Source organism: Poeciliopsis prolifica, unplaced genomic scaffold (assembly GCF_027474105.1).
Source record: "Poeciliopsis prolifica strain line A6 unplaced genomic scaffold, Auburn_PproV2 SCAFFOLD013, whole genome shotgun sequence".
NCBI classification, from domain to species: Eukaryota; Metazoa; Chordata; class Actinopteri; order Cyprinodontiformes; family Poeciliidae; genus Poeciliopsis; species Poeciliopsis prolifica.
Window position 1 is genome coordinate 5,184,512 of NW_026562388.1, and position 16,318 is coordinate 5,200,829.

Genomic DNA, 16,318 nt, shown 5'->3' on the forward strand with positions numbered 1-16,318 from the left:
AGCAGCCTGAGTGTATACGAGCAGCACTGCAGCGGCTGCACGGAGCCCCGCTGCAAAAAATGTCCCAAAAATGAACCTGCGTGATTCTACAATCCTCACATTTCAAAACGCAGCTAAAGTAGAAAGAAAGAAAAAAAACAGCTCACCCAACATACGCGAAAACCTCTCTTGTTTTTTTTCTTTTTTTCATTATTATTATTATTATTATTATTATTATTATTATTATTATTATTATTATTATTATTATTATTTTAATCATTTAATTTCTAACATTGTTAAATGTACTCCTCATTAACCAAGCGGCTGTGTGTTCAGGACAAGTCAGCTTACCCGTGGCGTCTGCTTTAATATCATTTTCTGCGTTTAGAAATGAAAGGAACTGTACCGAATTTGATTTTCTTCTTCTTCTTCTTCTGAATTCAATGTAATAATCGACTGATTGACAGTAACATTTCTTGCAGCGTGAAGCCACAAAACTCCAAACTCACAGAGTGATAGATGTCTTTGGGATTAATATATATATTATACATATATGTCCACGTTGCTGATACGATTCTGCAGTTAGCCTCGCTATAAACTGAGTCTTGTAATTTCTTTCCGAGGAGGCCTGCAGCGATGATTCACACAAATAATAACAGAGTCCATAAAAATAAGCATGTTTGTAAATCTAAATTATAATTTCAGAAAAAAAGAATATTACTGTTTTAACAATTGATATGGAGGTATAAAAAAACTGACTTAGTGCCCAAGTTTTTCATTTGCAGCAAAGTAAAAGTGGGTGTAAACTGTTCCTGCGCATTGAATAACCGTGAGAATAAAAGAGATTAGGTCCGTGGATTATAACACTGGCTGTGTAAGTATCAGTGATCAGTGGCTGTAATCATATTTTTCTCTTTAATTGTTTGAAAATAATCTTAGAAAAGTAGCCTCCGGAGAGGACACACGGCGCGTTTTAACGCAGCCTGAGTGTGTGAGTGAGTGAGTGAGTGTGTGTGTGTGACAGCAAAACTGTTTCATTTTATTTTATTTTAAATGCCAGCTAAACGAAAGCGTTAAAAATGCAGATTATCATTTTGCATTTGATATACGATTGTTGGCAGTAATAATAAAGCAACAACGTAATCAGCTTAAAATAGTTTTTATGTATTCCTTGTGCCACATCTGAGAGCTTCCATATTAATTTACAAGCTCAGGGCTGATACTCTTGCTTGCTTCAGGCTTTTACAATGAGTGTAAAATTACACACCAACAAAACGCCCTTAAAACCGACAACGCAGCTCCAAATTAAGCTCCAACCTGCACAAAGCTTCACTAAAACCAAGCGATGGGAAATAAACTCTAAAACCCACCCAGAGCTGTTAACTTTTTCAAAGGGAGAAAGAGAGAGAAGTATTTAGTTGCATGTCTGAATCATGCAAAGCTTACCCGTAAATTTGATCTTTGTCCCTCTTTAAAACGTCGTTGACAGCGGAGCCCATGCTGGTGGGCATAACGTTAGGGTGGGGAGCGTGGGCTCCGTAGTGCTGGCTGGCGTGGAGCGGCGGTCCGTGGTTCAGGTGGTGGACCTGGGGAAGCGGCCGGGGCGCATGCGGGTCCCCGTACATGGACGCCGGGACTCCGTCCATCCCACCATAATGGGCCAGCTCATCGTACTGGGAATGAAATTGAAGTAAAAAAAAAAAAGAAATTAAAAGCGAGCGCATACTTGTATTCTATAATGTATTTTAAAAAGAAAGAAAGAAGCAAAGAAAGGAAGAAAGACAACATATACGAAAAGAATTTCTTTAAATGAACCATGTTTGTCTAATTCTGGTTTTAAACAATCGCAGTGAAGAGACTGAAAGCACGCTGCAGCCAGCGCAAAGCTGTCGAATATTAAGGAGCCGCAACTCAATTTTATCATTACCAGAAACATTATAAAGTTAGGTTGCTCCCTCTGCGCAAAAAAACCCCCAAAACAAAACAAAAAAGAAACAGCGAAACAGCTCGGAGTCTCCCGTGAAACTGCTTCGTGGAGCCTCGTCGGGAAAAGTGGAGGCTGTCACTTCGCGTGGAGAGTGAAAGCGCAGCAGAAAATGTCAAATAGAGCCGCTTTGATAAGAAAAACTTTGTGAAATTGCCAGCGCCCTCGACTAAGAAAAGGGGGTTGCGATCTGAGCAGGTAAAGCGGAGTGAGATTTAAAACCTACCCTTTGCGCCATCAGGCTGCGCTCCAATAAACTCCCGAATCTGTCCGTATATGTTTAATATCCCAGATCGGAAAGTGATTTAGTGGCAAGATTCCCCTCTTTCAACCAACTTTTTTGTGCGAATTCTCCTATTCGCCAGTGTGGTTCAGTTCAAACCGTCGCATCGGGAAGTTTTTTTGCAGCAATTTTTTTTTGTCTTGTTTTCCTTCTTTCCTCAAAAAAAAGAAAAAGAAAAGGAAAAAAATGCGCCAAAGTGAAGGTTACAATCGGCCCATCAACAACCTGCATGTAACTAAACTGTCGTGTCTCATGGCTTTTTGCCACTCCAGCTGTCAATCAAAGCCAGAGGTTGTCAAGGTAATGAATGAATGACGGTTGGTGATGATGTTCAAGAGCAGGACGAATCTTTTTTAGTCCGTTTTCATCCCGCAAGTCCGCGTCTCCTTTAATGCCTCCAGATCGCTATCTTGTTTTATTATCACCGCACAAAAAAAAAAAAAAAAAAAAAAAAAAAAAAAGAAGAAGAAGAAGAAGAGGGGAAAAAAAGGTGTAGAAATTAAGAGAGTGCGATTCGGATCTCTCCTTTTCTTTTCCCCCGTAGGTATTTCGTCTATCTTGGCGAGACTGAGATGAGTGAGTGTCAGCGAGTGTTGGCAGGTTGGCTGCTGGCTTGCTTATAGAAACAGAGTCAGTTCGCAGCGCTGAGCGGTGGGCGAATGAAATGACGGATCCCGGAAGTAGCGGTGGCCATAGCCAGTCCTGCAGCAGCTCCGCACAAGAGAGAGGAGAGGAGAGACCAAATCCTGTGATATGCAGAGTGTCTATGCGAGGCGCGGGGACGGCTTCAACTCCACACTGGGGGTAGAAAAAAGCTCGAAACTCCCACCCCAATCCCTGTGTCTCACCGAGGAGCGACCTGAAGAGAAAGCAGGAGAGGACTCAGTGTGAGGGCGGATATATGCTCCTCCGAGTTCCACAAAAAAAAACACACAACACTGCCTGCAACTTATCGGCATGAATATTCATTTGGAATAAGGCGACGCGAAATCGTAATTGAAAAGGCGAAATTACGCACAGTGTATCCAAATACACGCGCTGGGAATGAAACCTTATCAGTGGTAGAAAACAAACAATTGTTGATAATCTGCGGGGAGAATTAACTATTTATTGTGTTAATACCGTGTTCAGTGCGTGGCGCTCATTTGTTTCATGTTTTCGGGTTTACAAACTGATGTACGGACTTAATATCTCCGTAATTCCTTCTAATCTCCTCCTAATTATTGCTATGCAGTGGCGCCACCAAGGGGGGGGGGGGCAATGGGGGCAATGACCAGCCCTATAGATCAGTCTCATTGTAATTACCATCATGTTTCTTGTATGGATATGAATTATGTTGTGTTTTTTCTCTATACTGACGCAACTCTAGATATCCAACAACAATCCAGTTAAAAATCTACAATGGATTTCAGGTTTTGAGGAGCCAATCCTGGATTTTCAGTGCCTCCATTTTGTCACTGCTTCAGTTTTTTTTCTTAATGGTCCCCCTGTTGATAACATATCATAAAATACTTGTTACGTGGTTTTTGTCATCATGAGTATTTCTATAATATATTTTAATTTGGTTGCTAATTGTTGCTGTGCATAAATATCACATAGATATCACATAGATATTTTTTTTTGTTGTGTTTGTCTTTTATCAGTTCATATGACTATGGACTGAAGGGAAGACGGGACAAAGTTTGAACAGTACACAATATGTATTTATTTTTTTAATTTATTGTCTTTTACATTTCTTAGTTATTTTATTCATCTTGAAGTAAAAGTTAGACACCATCTCTACATTTCTCCACCGGATCACAGCTATCATTGGGTCATCTTTCCTCAGCAACATCTTCTGCGCTGAAGAGTGTTGCTGCTAGCAGGACTTGAGACTTTCTGAATTATTATTTATGGCAAACTCTCCTTGCAGGACATTTCCGGTTTTGAAGTGTCACCCAAGGTTATGAATCAACTCCCATAACCCCCAAACCCTACTCCACCACCACATTTGGTCCTTTAAAAACATTCTGAAGGCGACCAGGTCTTTCACTATTTTGGGGGAAATTAAACACCCCTATCGGTCCACAATGAACTTATCCAAGATGTAAAAAGAAAAAAAAAGGGGGTGAAAAGCTCTGGTGGGTGCGGGGGGACTAATTTTGCATGTTCCTTCCGCCCAATCCCCACTCATGATAGGAGCTTACCTCAGAATAGTCAATTATCAAAGCTCCCCCAAGATCATCAATCATGTGAGAAGATTGAAGTTTAGAGGAGGAGCAACGCTCCAGCCATCGATTCCAATGAAGACCCCCCTTCTTTTTTCTTCTTTTTTTCTCTTTTTTTCTTTCTTTCTTTTTTTTTTTTTTTTTTTTTTTTTTTTTTTTACTTTTAGCCACAAAACAGAAGCAGGCCATCTATCCCTTTTAATATTTAGCTCCATCAGTGCTACTATGCCTTCGTGGCTGTATAGATAGGTCCAACGCATAAAAGGCTCCATTTGGAGCTCGGTGACATTTTTTGATGGTGAAAATTAATTATTCACAGGTTAGGATTAAGCGCTCAGGGAGATGGGCTGTGGCTACTGTTGGAGGGTCAACAACTCTCCCAGCAAACAAAAATACCCAGCCAGTGCTGCATATGGAGGGCCGATGATACAGACAGCGGAGTTGAGCAACAAAGGAAAATCATTTAATAAATGAAACCGTGACAACAGTTATGTTTGTTGGCATAAAGTGAGGAGGGGTAAGGGAGGAAGGTGGGGTGTGCAGGACTGCAGGCTTTGACAAACGGCTGTATGTGTGGACATTTCGACGCGCAATACCCCGGGAAGGAGCTGAAGAGTTGCGCGCAGAGAGAGCCAGGGCGCTCACCGTCTCCAGGTCTCTGTGTGCGCTCTGTAAACACAGCCGGTCCGGCGCGCCGTGCCGCCTGAAGACTCCGATTCTCATAACCCAAATACTGCGGGTCTCGTTGATTTCTGTGCTAACGATTGCATCTCTTGTTTTTTTTTATTTTATTTTATTTTTGTCAACCACTGTCCCTTTGGATGACCCATGGTAAGTAGCAAACGCTTCACACTCACACACTTTTATCACGACCACGCGTTCTCTTCTCGTCCTTGGCACAGCAAAATTGGAAAGTTTTTTTCTTTTTCTTTTTTTTCTTTTTCTCCTTCTACTTCTTACCCAGAACTGGATTGTTTTACAATCCAACCGAGAAGTAGTGACCTCTTTGGTGGATTTGTAAAAAGAGAAATCTCGGCTGATGTTTTAAGTTTGCAGGCTTTTACGTCTCACGTGCGATTTCATGTGGAAAAGTGTGATTTGCCCCGAAGAAACACAGAAAGATCGCGCGTTAGTATGAACTGCTCCAAAGGCACACTGTTAAACTTCAAAGTTTTTGATAAGTTTAGTAGTTCTAAAAAATGAGCTACATCTTACAATTGTTGTAGAATTAAACGTAATTGGATTGTAAATAGATTAAATATGCTTAACCCCGTCTTTTTTTTTCAGTGTTTGTAAAACAGAGCACACGTTGCTCTTTAATCTCTTAATTTTACACAAATCATCTCTGGATACAATACGTAATTCCGTCCAATTAAACTCTCAATTTGCAATCGGAACAATTCTACATCTCCCTTTTAAAACAATAATAATTTGTGAGAAAATAAAAACAACAACAACAAAAATTCATATCAACTCTTGCGCGCAAGAAACAAATCAGAAGATGGCATTACCAGGCGGTAAAATTTCATCTGGTGGTGTCAAATTGAGGTCAGTTTAGGGTTAAAGCGCTCGGTGTCCATGTGGGGACATGGCCAGCTGCGTTTGGATTCATTAAAGGGGAGGGCGGTGGGGTGGGGAAGGATCCATTTCAAGGAAAACACTGCTGGGACAGTCGCCGGGGCTAAAGATCCCCCTGCATGTCACATCCTAAAGGTACAGCGGGACCGACGCTCCACAGCGCTGAACTTCTACTCATTTCTGATTACTCTTCTGCAGGATTCCCCCTCCCGTACACACACACACACACACACACACACACACACACACACACACACACACACACGCACAACTATGGAGAAAAAAACGCATTGTTGATTTTAATACCCCTCCGAAAAAGATCACTGATATCAAACGAGCTCCAAATCCTCTTAGTGACCTTAAACACTCCTGGAGAAACAATCGGCGCTCAGCTCGGAGGAACAAATAAATTCGCCCTAATCTTGTTTGTAACTTTGTTCTTCCTTTGGCCCTCTGCGGTGTTTGAGATTATGCAAATGAGCGAGGCTAATGTACAGGGAGGCTGAGATCAGGCGGGATCGCAGGAGGACTGCAGGAAAGACGCGGACAGTAAAGCCCTCAAACGGTTTGATCCATTTTATTGATCCTGCGACTTAAATAAATAAATAAATACAAAAAAATTAATAGATAAATTCAGAGGTTGATGCGTAAATTTGCTCAAATGCGTATTTTCGCGCAAAGTAAAACTAATGTGAACGCAACGATTTAACCAAACTAGTAATTAAAACACATGTAAGAGCTTTCTTAATTACAAAATCTCCTATATTTGTTTAACACCAAATATTAGTTTTTATTTTGTTTTCTTCTTTCTTATGAAGCATTACCTCAATCATCTGCATGTGAACTCCTTCTGACCCCCGGACTGAAATGTGACTATAAGCTCTCAAACAAAAAAAAAACAAAAAAAAGGCACCGAGCAGCTCAAATACTTGTAAAAGTTTCGCGACTAACTGTAAATTCTTCAGCTCCAAAGCCTCATTTTCCCCTCCACCGATTCTCAGACTCTGGTGTCAGAGGGTCTGCAAAAGGAGGAGGAAGAGGAGGAGGAGGAGGAGAAAGAGAGGGGAGGCCAACACGAAATGTAACTGTGGCTTTTCCTTCTCCCCTCTCCCCCACCTCTCTCTGCCTCTCTCTCTCTTTCTCTCTTTCATTCTCTCTCCGAAGAGAGGCGAGAACAGCGAAATGTACGGCGTTCTAGCGACACCTGGCGGCCGCAGCTAATGCGAAAGACGCGGGTGCAGGATTCCGTGGTGGGAAAAAAAAATACGAGGAGGCCTAAATGAAAAAAGAAAAGAAAAAAATGGGAAAAACTCTAATTACAGATTTTACACGACTGGTTGTTTTGCTCAAAGATTCGTGCTTAATTGTCTAAATAACATCACCAGGCACCGACTCATTTATCGCGAATAACAATGGCTAATAATTAAAATTCAACTATAAGATCAAAAAAAAAATCAGATCTACTAAAAACTCCCTCAAAAATGTTAGTTGTTAGTTTCTCATTTTATTATTATTTTTTTTTTTAAATTTCTGCCAGGGTTTGTCATTTTTCCCTCTTTTACGAGTTGTTAAATATAAACATTGAAATATATATACTCAGTTTTGGTGATTTATGTTCATTTCAGGCTTTGTTTTAGGTTCCACTTATGGCTGAGTCCTCAGTAAAAATCATTTTAAAAACGTACCTGAAACTGAATAACAATGCAAAATTGAATCAATTTCAGTGCTTTACTATGCCTCAAAGCCTCAGACAAGGATTTGGTATTATTATTATATTATTATTATTATTATTATTATTATTATTATTATTATTATTATATTATATAATATTATAATATTAATATTATAATAATAATAATAATAATAATAATAATAATAATAATAATAATAATAATAATAATAATAATAATGCAATCCAGTATTAAATATGAGCTATGAATTTTCACATTCTTCTTATTGGAAAGGGCTCTCGTGTTTTTGCTGCAGGTCTCGGTGTTTTTGCTCCGCTCTGCAGCCAGCCTCGCAGAGCCTTGGAGCTCGGCTGTGACACAGTTCACGCAGGTCACCGCCGAGATTAGAGCCCGTCGTTAACGCCTGCTCCGATACACCAAATGCTGATTTAATGAGCTTGCATTGGCTGTTTGTCCCAGAATACCTGGTGAGCATGTGTTAGGAACGCCACCAGCCATAATCCTTGTGTTTCCTTTTGACACACGGCTTTGAGGGGGGAGACAGCCTGCAGACTCGACTCCGATTTCTTCTTCTTCGTTTTATTATTTCGAGTGTTATTAGAGTTAAGACTGAAGACATTAATTCCTATATAGATGTGTATTTACAGGTGGCCCGTTTGCAGCCATATCACCAGCTGTAATTGAGAGAAGTTTAAGTGGAGGCCGGGAAACCGAGGAGTTAATAGCGCTGACCCTCTTGCTGTGCCACTGTCGCTCATCATTTATCAGGCTTAAGGGGCTTAAACACGCAGCGCAGGCCCACCTTTTATTACATATCAAACTCTCTCTCTCTCTCTCTGTCTCTCTCTCTCCCTCTCTCTCTCTTATCTACATTATAAGAAATGCACGCATCGTTGGCTGTTATGCGGATTTGGAAACAGAAACATGTCCAATAAAGTCGCCCTCCTCCGCTGATCAGAGGAAATATGTCTTTAGGCGCTGCGCGCTTTAAGCCCCTCATTAAATTCCCTCTCTATACCTCTGCCTCCTCTTTGAGAGGAATTTTGGAAACGCTCTGTTGTCTGGCCACCAAGTTTAGAGATCTTTAAAAGTCTTCGTGCTCTCATAGCCAAGTGATTGAAATGAGCTGTTTTAGAAATGCAAACGGGGTTAAAACTCCACCTTCAGAGCAAAAATAAAAATAAAACAAAAACAAAAAACGTGCATAAAGAAATAAAAATTAATGCTGCGTGTGAAATTTGCTAAAAGTGGGGGGAAGAGACAATTAACTTTTAATATCTTTATAACTATATGTATATGGTCTGATTTGTAGCAGTAGTAGTATTTTTAAAACGTTTGAAATTGCCATTTTTATTGAGCGATTTTTTTAATTATTATTATTTCTCTCTCTCTTTTTTTTCTTGTTTTTTGTTTTTGTATTTATGTGAAACTGCAGGTCCTTCCACGCTTGCATTGTCGGCTGGTTTCCTCCAAGGAGATCGCCGGGAAGTCAGCCTGAACGCAGCTGCATTCACGTGGAGCGACGCGTTTTGATATTCAGGTCACACAGAGGAGCAAACACTGCTCTCCTGCTCAATAAACATCATTGATAAGGCTCCACATCCGGCCATTTACAAATACTGACCAGCTAATATTTCTGAATGCTCAGATATGTCATTTTCAGATTTATTGAATTAGTTTATTTAGAGTAAAATTTCAAAATTATTTTAGCTTTGGAGGTGTCCTTTATGTTGTGTCCACATTAAAGTCACAGAAAGTTGACTTTTGAGTTGTTCCTCTGTTTATTTCTACACACTGGCTCATTAGTAACATGCGAACGACTCCCCTCTCTCTCTCACACACACACACACACACACACCCGGGGACTCTCCCACCCAACCACAAACAAACACAAACACACACACACCCACACACGCACGTGTGCGCACGCACACACACATGCACATGTAATCAAATGACCCAGCCTAAGAGACAAAACCTATTAATTTGGATTATGTGCACCATGTCCTCCCTTCCACATTCATCTGTGTAACTTTCCCTGTGTGACCTCATGTTTGCTCTGCTTCACAGCATGACACAGAAAAACCACTGAGGAATTCTCTGCTAACACACTCGACTTGCTAAGCAAAACCTCTTACTCACCATACCTGCAGAATTCAACGCATGTAAACAAATGCATATAAGTTTTGTTTGTTTTTGTACCCCTGTTTTTTTTTTTGTCCTGCTTATGTTATCCATGTTCCATCTGATATCCAGATAGCTCTTCCTTCCTCCCTCCCTCCCACACACAAGCTCCTTCATTCACTCCCTGCTTTCTGGTTCTGCAGGAGTTCACACGTCCGAGCGAGGCTTCCCAGGTAATTACCTGGCATTGTCAAATAAAGCGGCCACTGATTCAAATTAGGAGTGAAATATCAAAGAGCAGCGTTGCCTCTGCAGCCAGCACTTATCCACACAGGAGACACGAGAGGAGATCTGAGAGCTCTGGGGACCTGCAGGGAGACGGCAACAAAAACACTCAGCCTTCTCCCTCCTAGATAAATATCACCAATGAGAGCAACAGAACCCAACATGCCCAGGTTCACCAGGAACAGCGTTATTTGTTTGTGTTACGTATCCCACTTATCCATTATTAGCTTTTAAAGTGAAGAGGGATTTTGTTCTATTCCTCAACATTCCTCATGTGTGTCCCTCAAAGGTCAAAGGCTGATATATGTGGATATGATCACACTCCAGCAGGGGGGTCAGGGCACGTTCTCATTCTTCCGTTACAGCATTTCTTCCGTGTTTCTGGATCAGATTCAAAGAGAAAACTAAAGAGAAGTCAACCACCGGGATTAGAAGTGAGTAGCGCATTAAGGTTTGGCAGCAGAAATGAGCTGCACAACCACACACTCATTCATAACGTGCAATGTTTGTCTTTGATTTTCCTCCTACTTAAATCTACAATCAGCTTCCCAAACTAGCCCGAATCCTCCCTTTTTTTTCCCCCTCCTGCTGTGGCGTACGGCATAATCTAATACCGTGTGTAATTTCTTCATCTTGATTTCGGCGCGCACCGACAACAGGACCTTTGACACTTTGACACAGTAAGTGGAGGGTGATTTCAATGAACAATGTCATTGCACTTGGAAGAGGGGAAAACAAAGGAAAAGATTATTTCTGATCCCCCTTCATGTTCAAACTAGACAAGGTGCGTCCAGGGATTTCATTTCAGCACAAAATAAGGGGGACGTGTAATTTGACTTGCCACATCTCGATAGAACCTGAACGGGTTACATTCTGCAACAACAAGTAAAATGCTTTCCATGCTTTAGTACGTGTTCCTCGTGGTTGGAGGCGAAACGGGTTTGCAGACAATTTTTGAGTGTTTAATGCTGTAAACATACAGTTTTCCCTCCCTCTGGCATATAGATGGCTCCCAGGGACACTTTACATGTAAATATTCATAGAGAGATGGGATGGGCTATTAATTATTAAGCACAGAAAAAAAAAAAAGTGTGATACTTCAATATTACACACATATGAACCCTATTTTTTTATTTGCTGCATATGTTGAGCTGAGAGGAGTCATATTTTGTAAAAAGGATTTTTTTTATGGTCAAGATTTAAAAAATATGAGGAAGAACTCACAGTTGACTTCTAAGAAATAACGAGTATTAAATATGAAAGAGAGCAAGGGCAGTATTTATGAATTTATATGAATCACATATGATCTATACATTAAAAAAGTTAGTGTTTTTCCTCAAGTAAAACTCATAATCTGGTGTGTCTTCTTTGAGTCTTCCAGGAGGAAGTTTGAGCTCTCACAGTTTGACTTTTCAGGTGAAATAGACGAGCACATTCCTCCAGATTCATTTTTTCCCCCTATTTTTGCCTTGCGGCCCGTGGCTTTCGACAGATTGTCACACTGTGATGGAGTTAGAGCTGTGAAGGGGATAGAAGTCCTCGCCTGAGTTTCACACTGCAGATATCTGACAACCGAGGAAGTAGGGACAGGATATAATTCGCCCAAGAACTGAGGGGTGTGCGGGAAGAACTCTTGGACTTGAATGTTGATTATTATTTTTCTTTAGTTTTTAATTGCCTGCTGAGAAGCAGTAACCTTTTCTTCTTTTTTTTATACAGAAGTCAGGAAATGGTTCTGCAGGTTCTTGGACCAATTTTATTAAGAGTTACAAAATGTGGCACACAAGTAGCACTCTGCAAGGCAGACAACAAAACGTCTTAGAGATACCGTACACCCTAAGCCCACCAGGAAGCAGTCATTTGGGATCACAGTTGTGTTTTAATGAACTCCTCAAAAGTTTTGACTTGTTGTCATTTTATTAAATTCACTCTCATTAACTTGCACTTCAAAAAATAATCTGTGTACCAGTTCAGTTGTAAGCAAGATGCTTAAATAATACCTCACTTATGCGTGTAGGTAAATCATTGTTACAATGACAACAAAGTATTGAATACTGAACACTGATCATCGCAATGGCTGAGAAAATATAGTTTTACAAGCTGCACAGCAAAGATACGTTGATTTAGATGCATGAGGCAATATTCAGTTTATCTCAGTATGATGGCTCTCTTTCTGTTGCAGATATGACCTGAATTGCTTTTCACTAATGAGCACCAGAACGAAACAACCTCGATACAATCGGTTCAGATCCTATTGTGCAAGTGACAGAAATTAACTTGAGATTCCCATTACTTGCGGTGACATGAATAATAATCTAAAAGGACGTTCTCTGAGATCCCTGCCATTCAGTTCATGTTCCCCCCCCTTCCCCCACTCACCTCATCAACTCCCCCTAAAAAAAAAAATATATAAAAAAAAAACAACTCCTCTGACTTATCTGAGTGGAATTGAATTAACAATTTCCCTTGCTGATTTGCTCTTTAAAGCCCCTCATTACACAAAAAACATTGTATAAATTATCAAATCCCTTAGAAGAATATTGGAGGAATGCTCCGAGATGATCCCATCATCACCAAGATGTAATATTATAATCAATTAGCATGGATGAACTAATTGTCCAATCTCTCACTTGCTAATTAACTCTGGAAATAAAGTGGGACAAACTAATGCAGCATTTTCATTTTTATTTTTTTTTCGAGAGGTTGCACAAATTGAGTTTGTGCTCTGGTGAACGCGAGGCTGATGTTCCTTCTGCAGGGTTCGGTTTCTTAATATGTATGAGCCACATCAAAGAGGAAGCGACAGAAGTGGGGCCTGTGTGAAAGCGGGGCACGTTTCAGATCCCAGTGATGCAAATGCATTGGTTCTTGTTGAACGCTGGTGTTTGCATAACATCAGTTGACACAGTCTGTGAGAGCTTTTCTGTGCCACTTGTGTACAGAGTACAAAACACACTGTCCTCTGGGAGGTTTTATTTTAAAAGGCACACTCAAAGCTGAATGCAGATGAGTGCAAAAAATTGTCCATATTTTCGATTCACAGCAGTCTAAATGTGTCTGAAATGTTACCGTTTTATGGTAAGCAGGCTCAGAGTTTATTGCATAGTGATCACCACACGGATTGCCATGTTATGTGTGTTATGTGTGTTTTTCATGGTGCAGTTTTGTATTTTGCCCAGACATAAGGCTGTCACCACTGCCAGTGCTGCGTTCATTATTACGGAGCGCAGGTTCACAGCGACTACAAGCAACAATCAAATCTGGTGGAGAGAGTCCAGGGAAGCTTAAACAACTGTACCACCATGTTGCTAAGAAGCTGCCATCACCATGGCATAAAAAAATAAACCCAGGAAATTGTAGTTCTTTCCCGTATTCTAACGTTAAATGTTGGTCAATTAACGTCTCTGCATTTTTAGAATATTGTCCAAAGTTAATCTATTTTATTGATTAAATAACCAAAAATGCAAAAATTCACATTTGTGAATTTTAACCCATGTCTTCAATACATCTCTATGTGGTGGTTGTTGAACACCAGTTGCAATCCTGGTTTTGTGAATCTTCTTGAAACCAGCCAATGGACTTTATGTATCCAGTCAAGGTAACATTTATAATTTTGTACTTTTTTATATCCTATGTTCTTTCTTGCACTGAGCTTTCCATTATACTTGGATAAACCACTCCAGGAACAGAAAGTCTTTTGTCTTTGTCAGAGACTGTCTGCTGGAGAACTGTCAAGGCAAAAACTTTCAACATGATTGTGTAAGTCCTAACATAACAGTCCTGTATTAAAAATCCATTTTTATCGACCTTATGTAATACTTTAGTTTTTGTAAGTTGTACGCCTATAAAGCAACAAAAATCAACACTTTGAATGTATCACGTTTTGAACTGAATTACTGAGATAAATACATATTTCAATAAAATTCTTATTTACTAAGATGTGTCTTTATTTTGAGCCATATTTGGTGGTATTAATTATTTTTATCTTTAATGAAACACAAGTTCACTGTCAAATACAAAAAAAAATATATCCAACTCTTACATGACTGTTTTTTGTTTGTTTACTTAAAGTAAAATTGGCCCAAAAATGTCAGATAACATTTCAGTTTTCATTTTCTCGTCCTTTGTTCTGCACAGTTGTCAAATTTGAAATTTAATACTGTTTTTACCTGACTCCTTCTGCAGAAAAGATATCCCACATTCTCCTTTAATATTCACTAGTGGTTAATTATTAAAGGTATGTATTTGAATTATAAATATACTAGTTATACAGAAGTAGGCAAAGCAGGCATATAGCCTGAGGCTAAATTCTTCCATTACCCATTATTTTCCAGGCTGCCGTCTCCATATGCCTGCCTCCTATTCCGATGTCATCTCCAAAAAACACCAAGGCATTCCTTTGTACTTACCCACCCCTCCCTACTTTGGCCACCCCCAAAAAAATCCCCCCGCCCCCTTCCCCACCACACATAAGTGTGCTGCTTCCTTGAAGTAGGATGTCACACTTGTCTTAAATATAATGAATCGCTATCTTCAAGGCATCTCTGGATCCCAAACACTCCCCACCGAAAAAAACCTGCCGAGTCCTCCCCCATTTCGAGGCTTCCTGCATGTCACAAATCATCCGATGTGGAGGACTCTCTTCTAAATCATTAGCATTGTCAGAAATGACTGGGCCAGGAGTGGGAAGGGCCCAAAGATGCAGCAGAGGCATACGTGTGAGAGTGAGATGGGAATATGGAATGATAAACAAAGACGCAGCCTTACACCCTGTCTTCTCCTTTCCCTGCCATCCCCCCTTTTGCCTTATTTTTTTCTTCTTCTCTCTTCCATGGGATTTCTGAACAAAAAAAAAGGAAGTACAGTATGAGGAAAAAGTAAATAAACTGTCAAAGAAGTAGAACTCATGAGAAATCCTGACTTTCTACACTGTTATCTAAGTTTTCCCAGGAGTTATTTCTTAAAGCTCTTCCTTGTAAATATTGTAAAGAAATGCAATGAAACATATGAGTTAGCATCTCCAGATAATTTTAAGAGCAGTTATAGAGAAACAAGGATGTTAATAGAGGTGAAACCATCCTGAGGCAAGTCTTCTCAATATGATTTAAGTACACTTCCACATTTATATAAAATCTAAGAAATCGGTTTTACAAAGGCCCACCGAAAGACCCAATTGAATCTGATAGAGCATGAAGCCAGCTAAACTTTAAACTTCAAAGTCTCGGAAAGAAAAGTTGTCAAAAAAGTTGTCTCTTGGAGATTTGTTTTGACCTAGAAGGTCCTAGTAAAGGTACTAAAGGTCTCCTTGATCATAAGTGCCCCATGAGCAAATTGGATCATAGTGCAATTATGTTCTTTTCACTTTTAGATTAAGATAAAAATGGTACTCTCTGGAATATTTGGAAATTTGGTTATGCCTTTTAAACCAATGCAAATGAAATTTTGTTGGGATTGTTTTGTAAAAAGAAAGATGCTTAATTTGCTTCACAAAATGCTTCTTTTGCAATATCTTAAAAATCAGAAACACTGTTACAATCCTCCAGCAAAGGACTAAACTACATCATATTAAGTGTCACTCATAGACTTTGGGATGATTTCCAAATTCTGACAGATTTTATTTTTTTTTTTTTTTACTGCTTCTCATCCTTTTGTGTAGTTTTTACCTCTGTCACTCCACTTCATTGTTGTTTTTAGTGAGCAACACAAGTCAAAATAATGATGAATCGTGTCTTCCTGGGTACATGATCTTTTTCATGAAACAATATTCCCATTTAAAGTTGGAAAAAAACATGTTGACTAATACAGCTTTAAGGCTCGGACATTTTAAATGTTTCTTATATATTCAAACTTTTATAGGGAACTTTTAAAAATATATCAAAAGCTTGGTAATGCACTCTCCTTGTGACAAAGCATTGTGCATAATTAGTTTCTCTTGTCCTACTTCTTTATAATCTCCTCTCAAACAGATAAACTTTCTTGTTATCTCTCAGGTGGATTTTGTGACACATTGTTTAATACTTGTAACATTATTTGAAATTTCATTGGGAATTTTTACCGGGGTTTTGAAGAGTTATCCTACATGGCCTGGTCTGCAGTAAAACTGGCCTGGAAGATCCTTGGTTTGGGAGCCGATAGCTGGGAGAAATAAAAGTGAGTGATTATCCTTTACTGTTACCTAAACTGTGGC

At 39.6% G+C, this 16,318-nt stretch overlaps 1 protein-coding gene and 1 long non-coding RNA gene across 9 annotated transcripts in view; one reads left to right on the forward strand and one right to left on the reverse strand.

Annotated features, from left to right (window-relative positions):
* The window catches only part of meis2a (Meis homeobox 2a), a 96,292-nt gene extending 89,260 nt beyond the window's left edge, over nt 1–7,032 (reverse strand). For 3 of the 8 annotated variants that reach the window (XM_055038810.1, XM_055038812.1, XM_055038809.1), the window contains exons 1-3: nt 6,856–7,030; nt 2,190–3,105; nt 1,426–1,652 (exon numbers count right to left, since the gene is read on the reverse strand). In XM_055038810.1, coding sequence (XP_054894785.1) covers nt 1,426–1,652; nt 2,190–2,201 — 239 coding nt within the window. In that variant the 5' untranslated portion in view covers nt 2,202–3,105; nt 6,856–7,030. Of the gene's footprint in view, nt 1–1,425; nt 1,653–1,906; nt 2,162–2,189; nt 3,106–6,855 lie in introns of those variants that run through there. The other 5 variants (XM_055038816.1, XM_055038814.1, XM_055038817.1 and 2 more) reach the window with 3 other exon arrangements.
* On the forward strand, nt 4,600–9,483 carry LOC129365551 (uncharacterized). The gene is made up of 2 exons (XR_008606531.1): nt 4,600–5,284; nt 9,158–9,483. It is a non-coding gene; the product is annotated as an uncharacterized LOC129365551 (long non-coding RNA).
* The last annotated feature ends 6,835 nt before the right edge of the window (nt 9,484–16,318 follow it).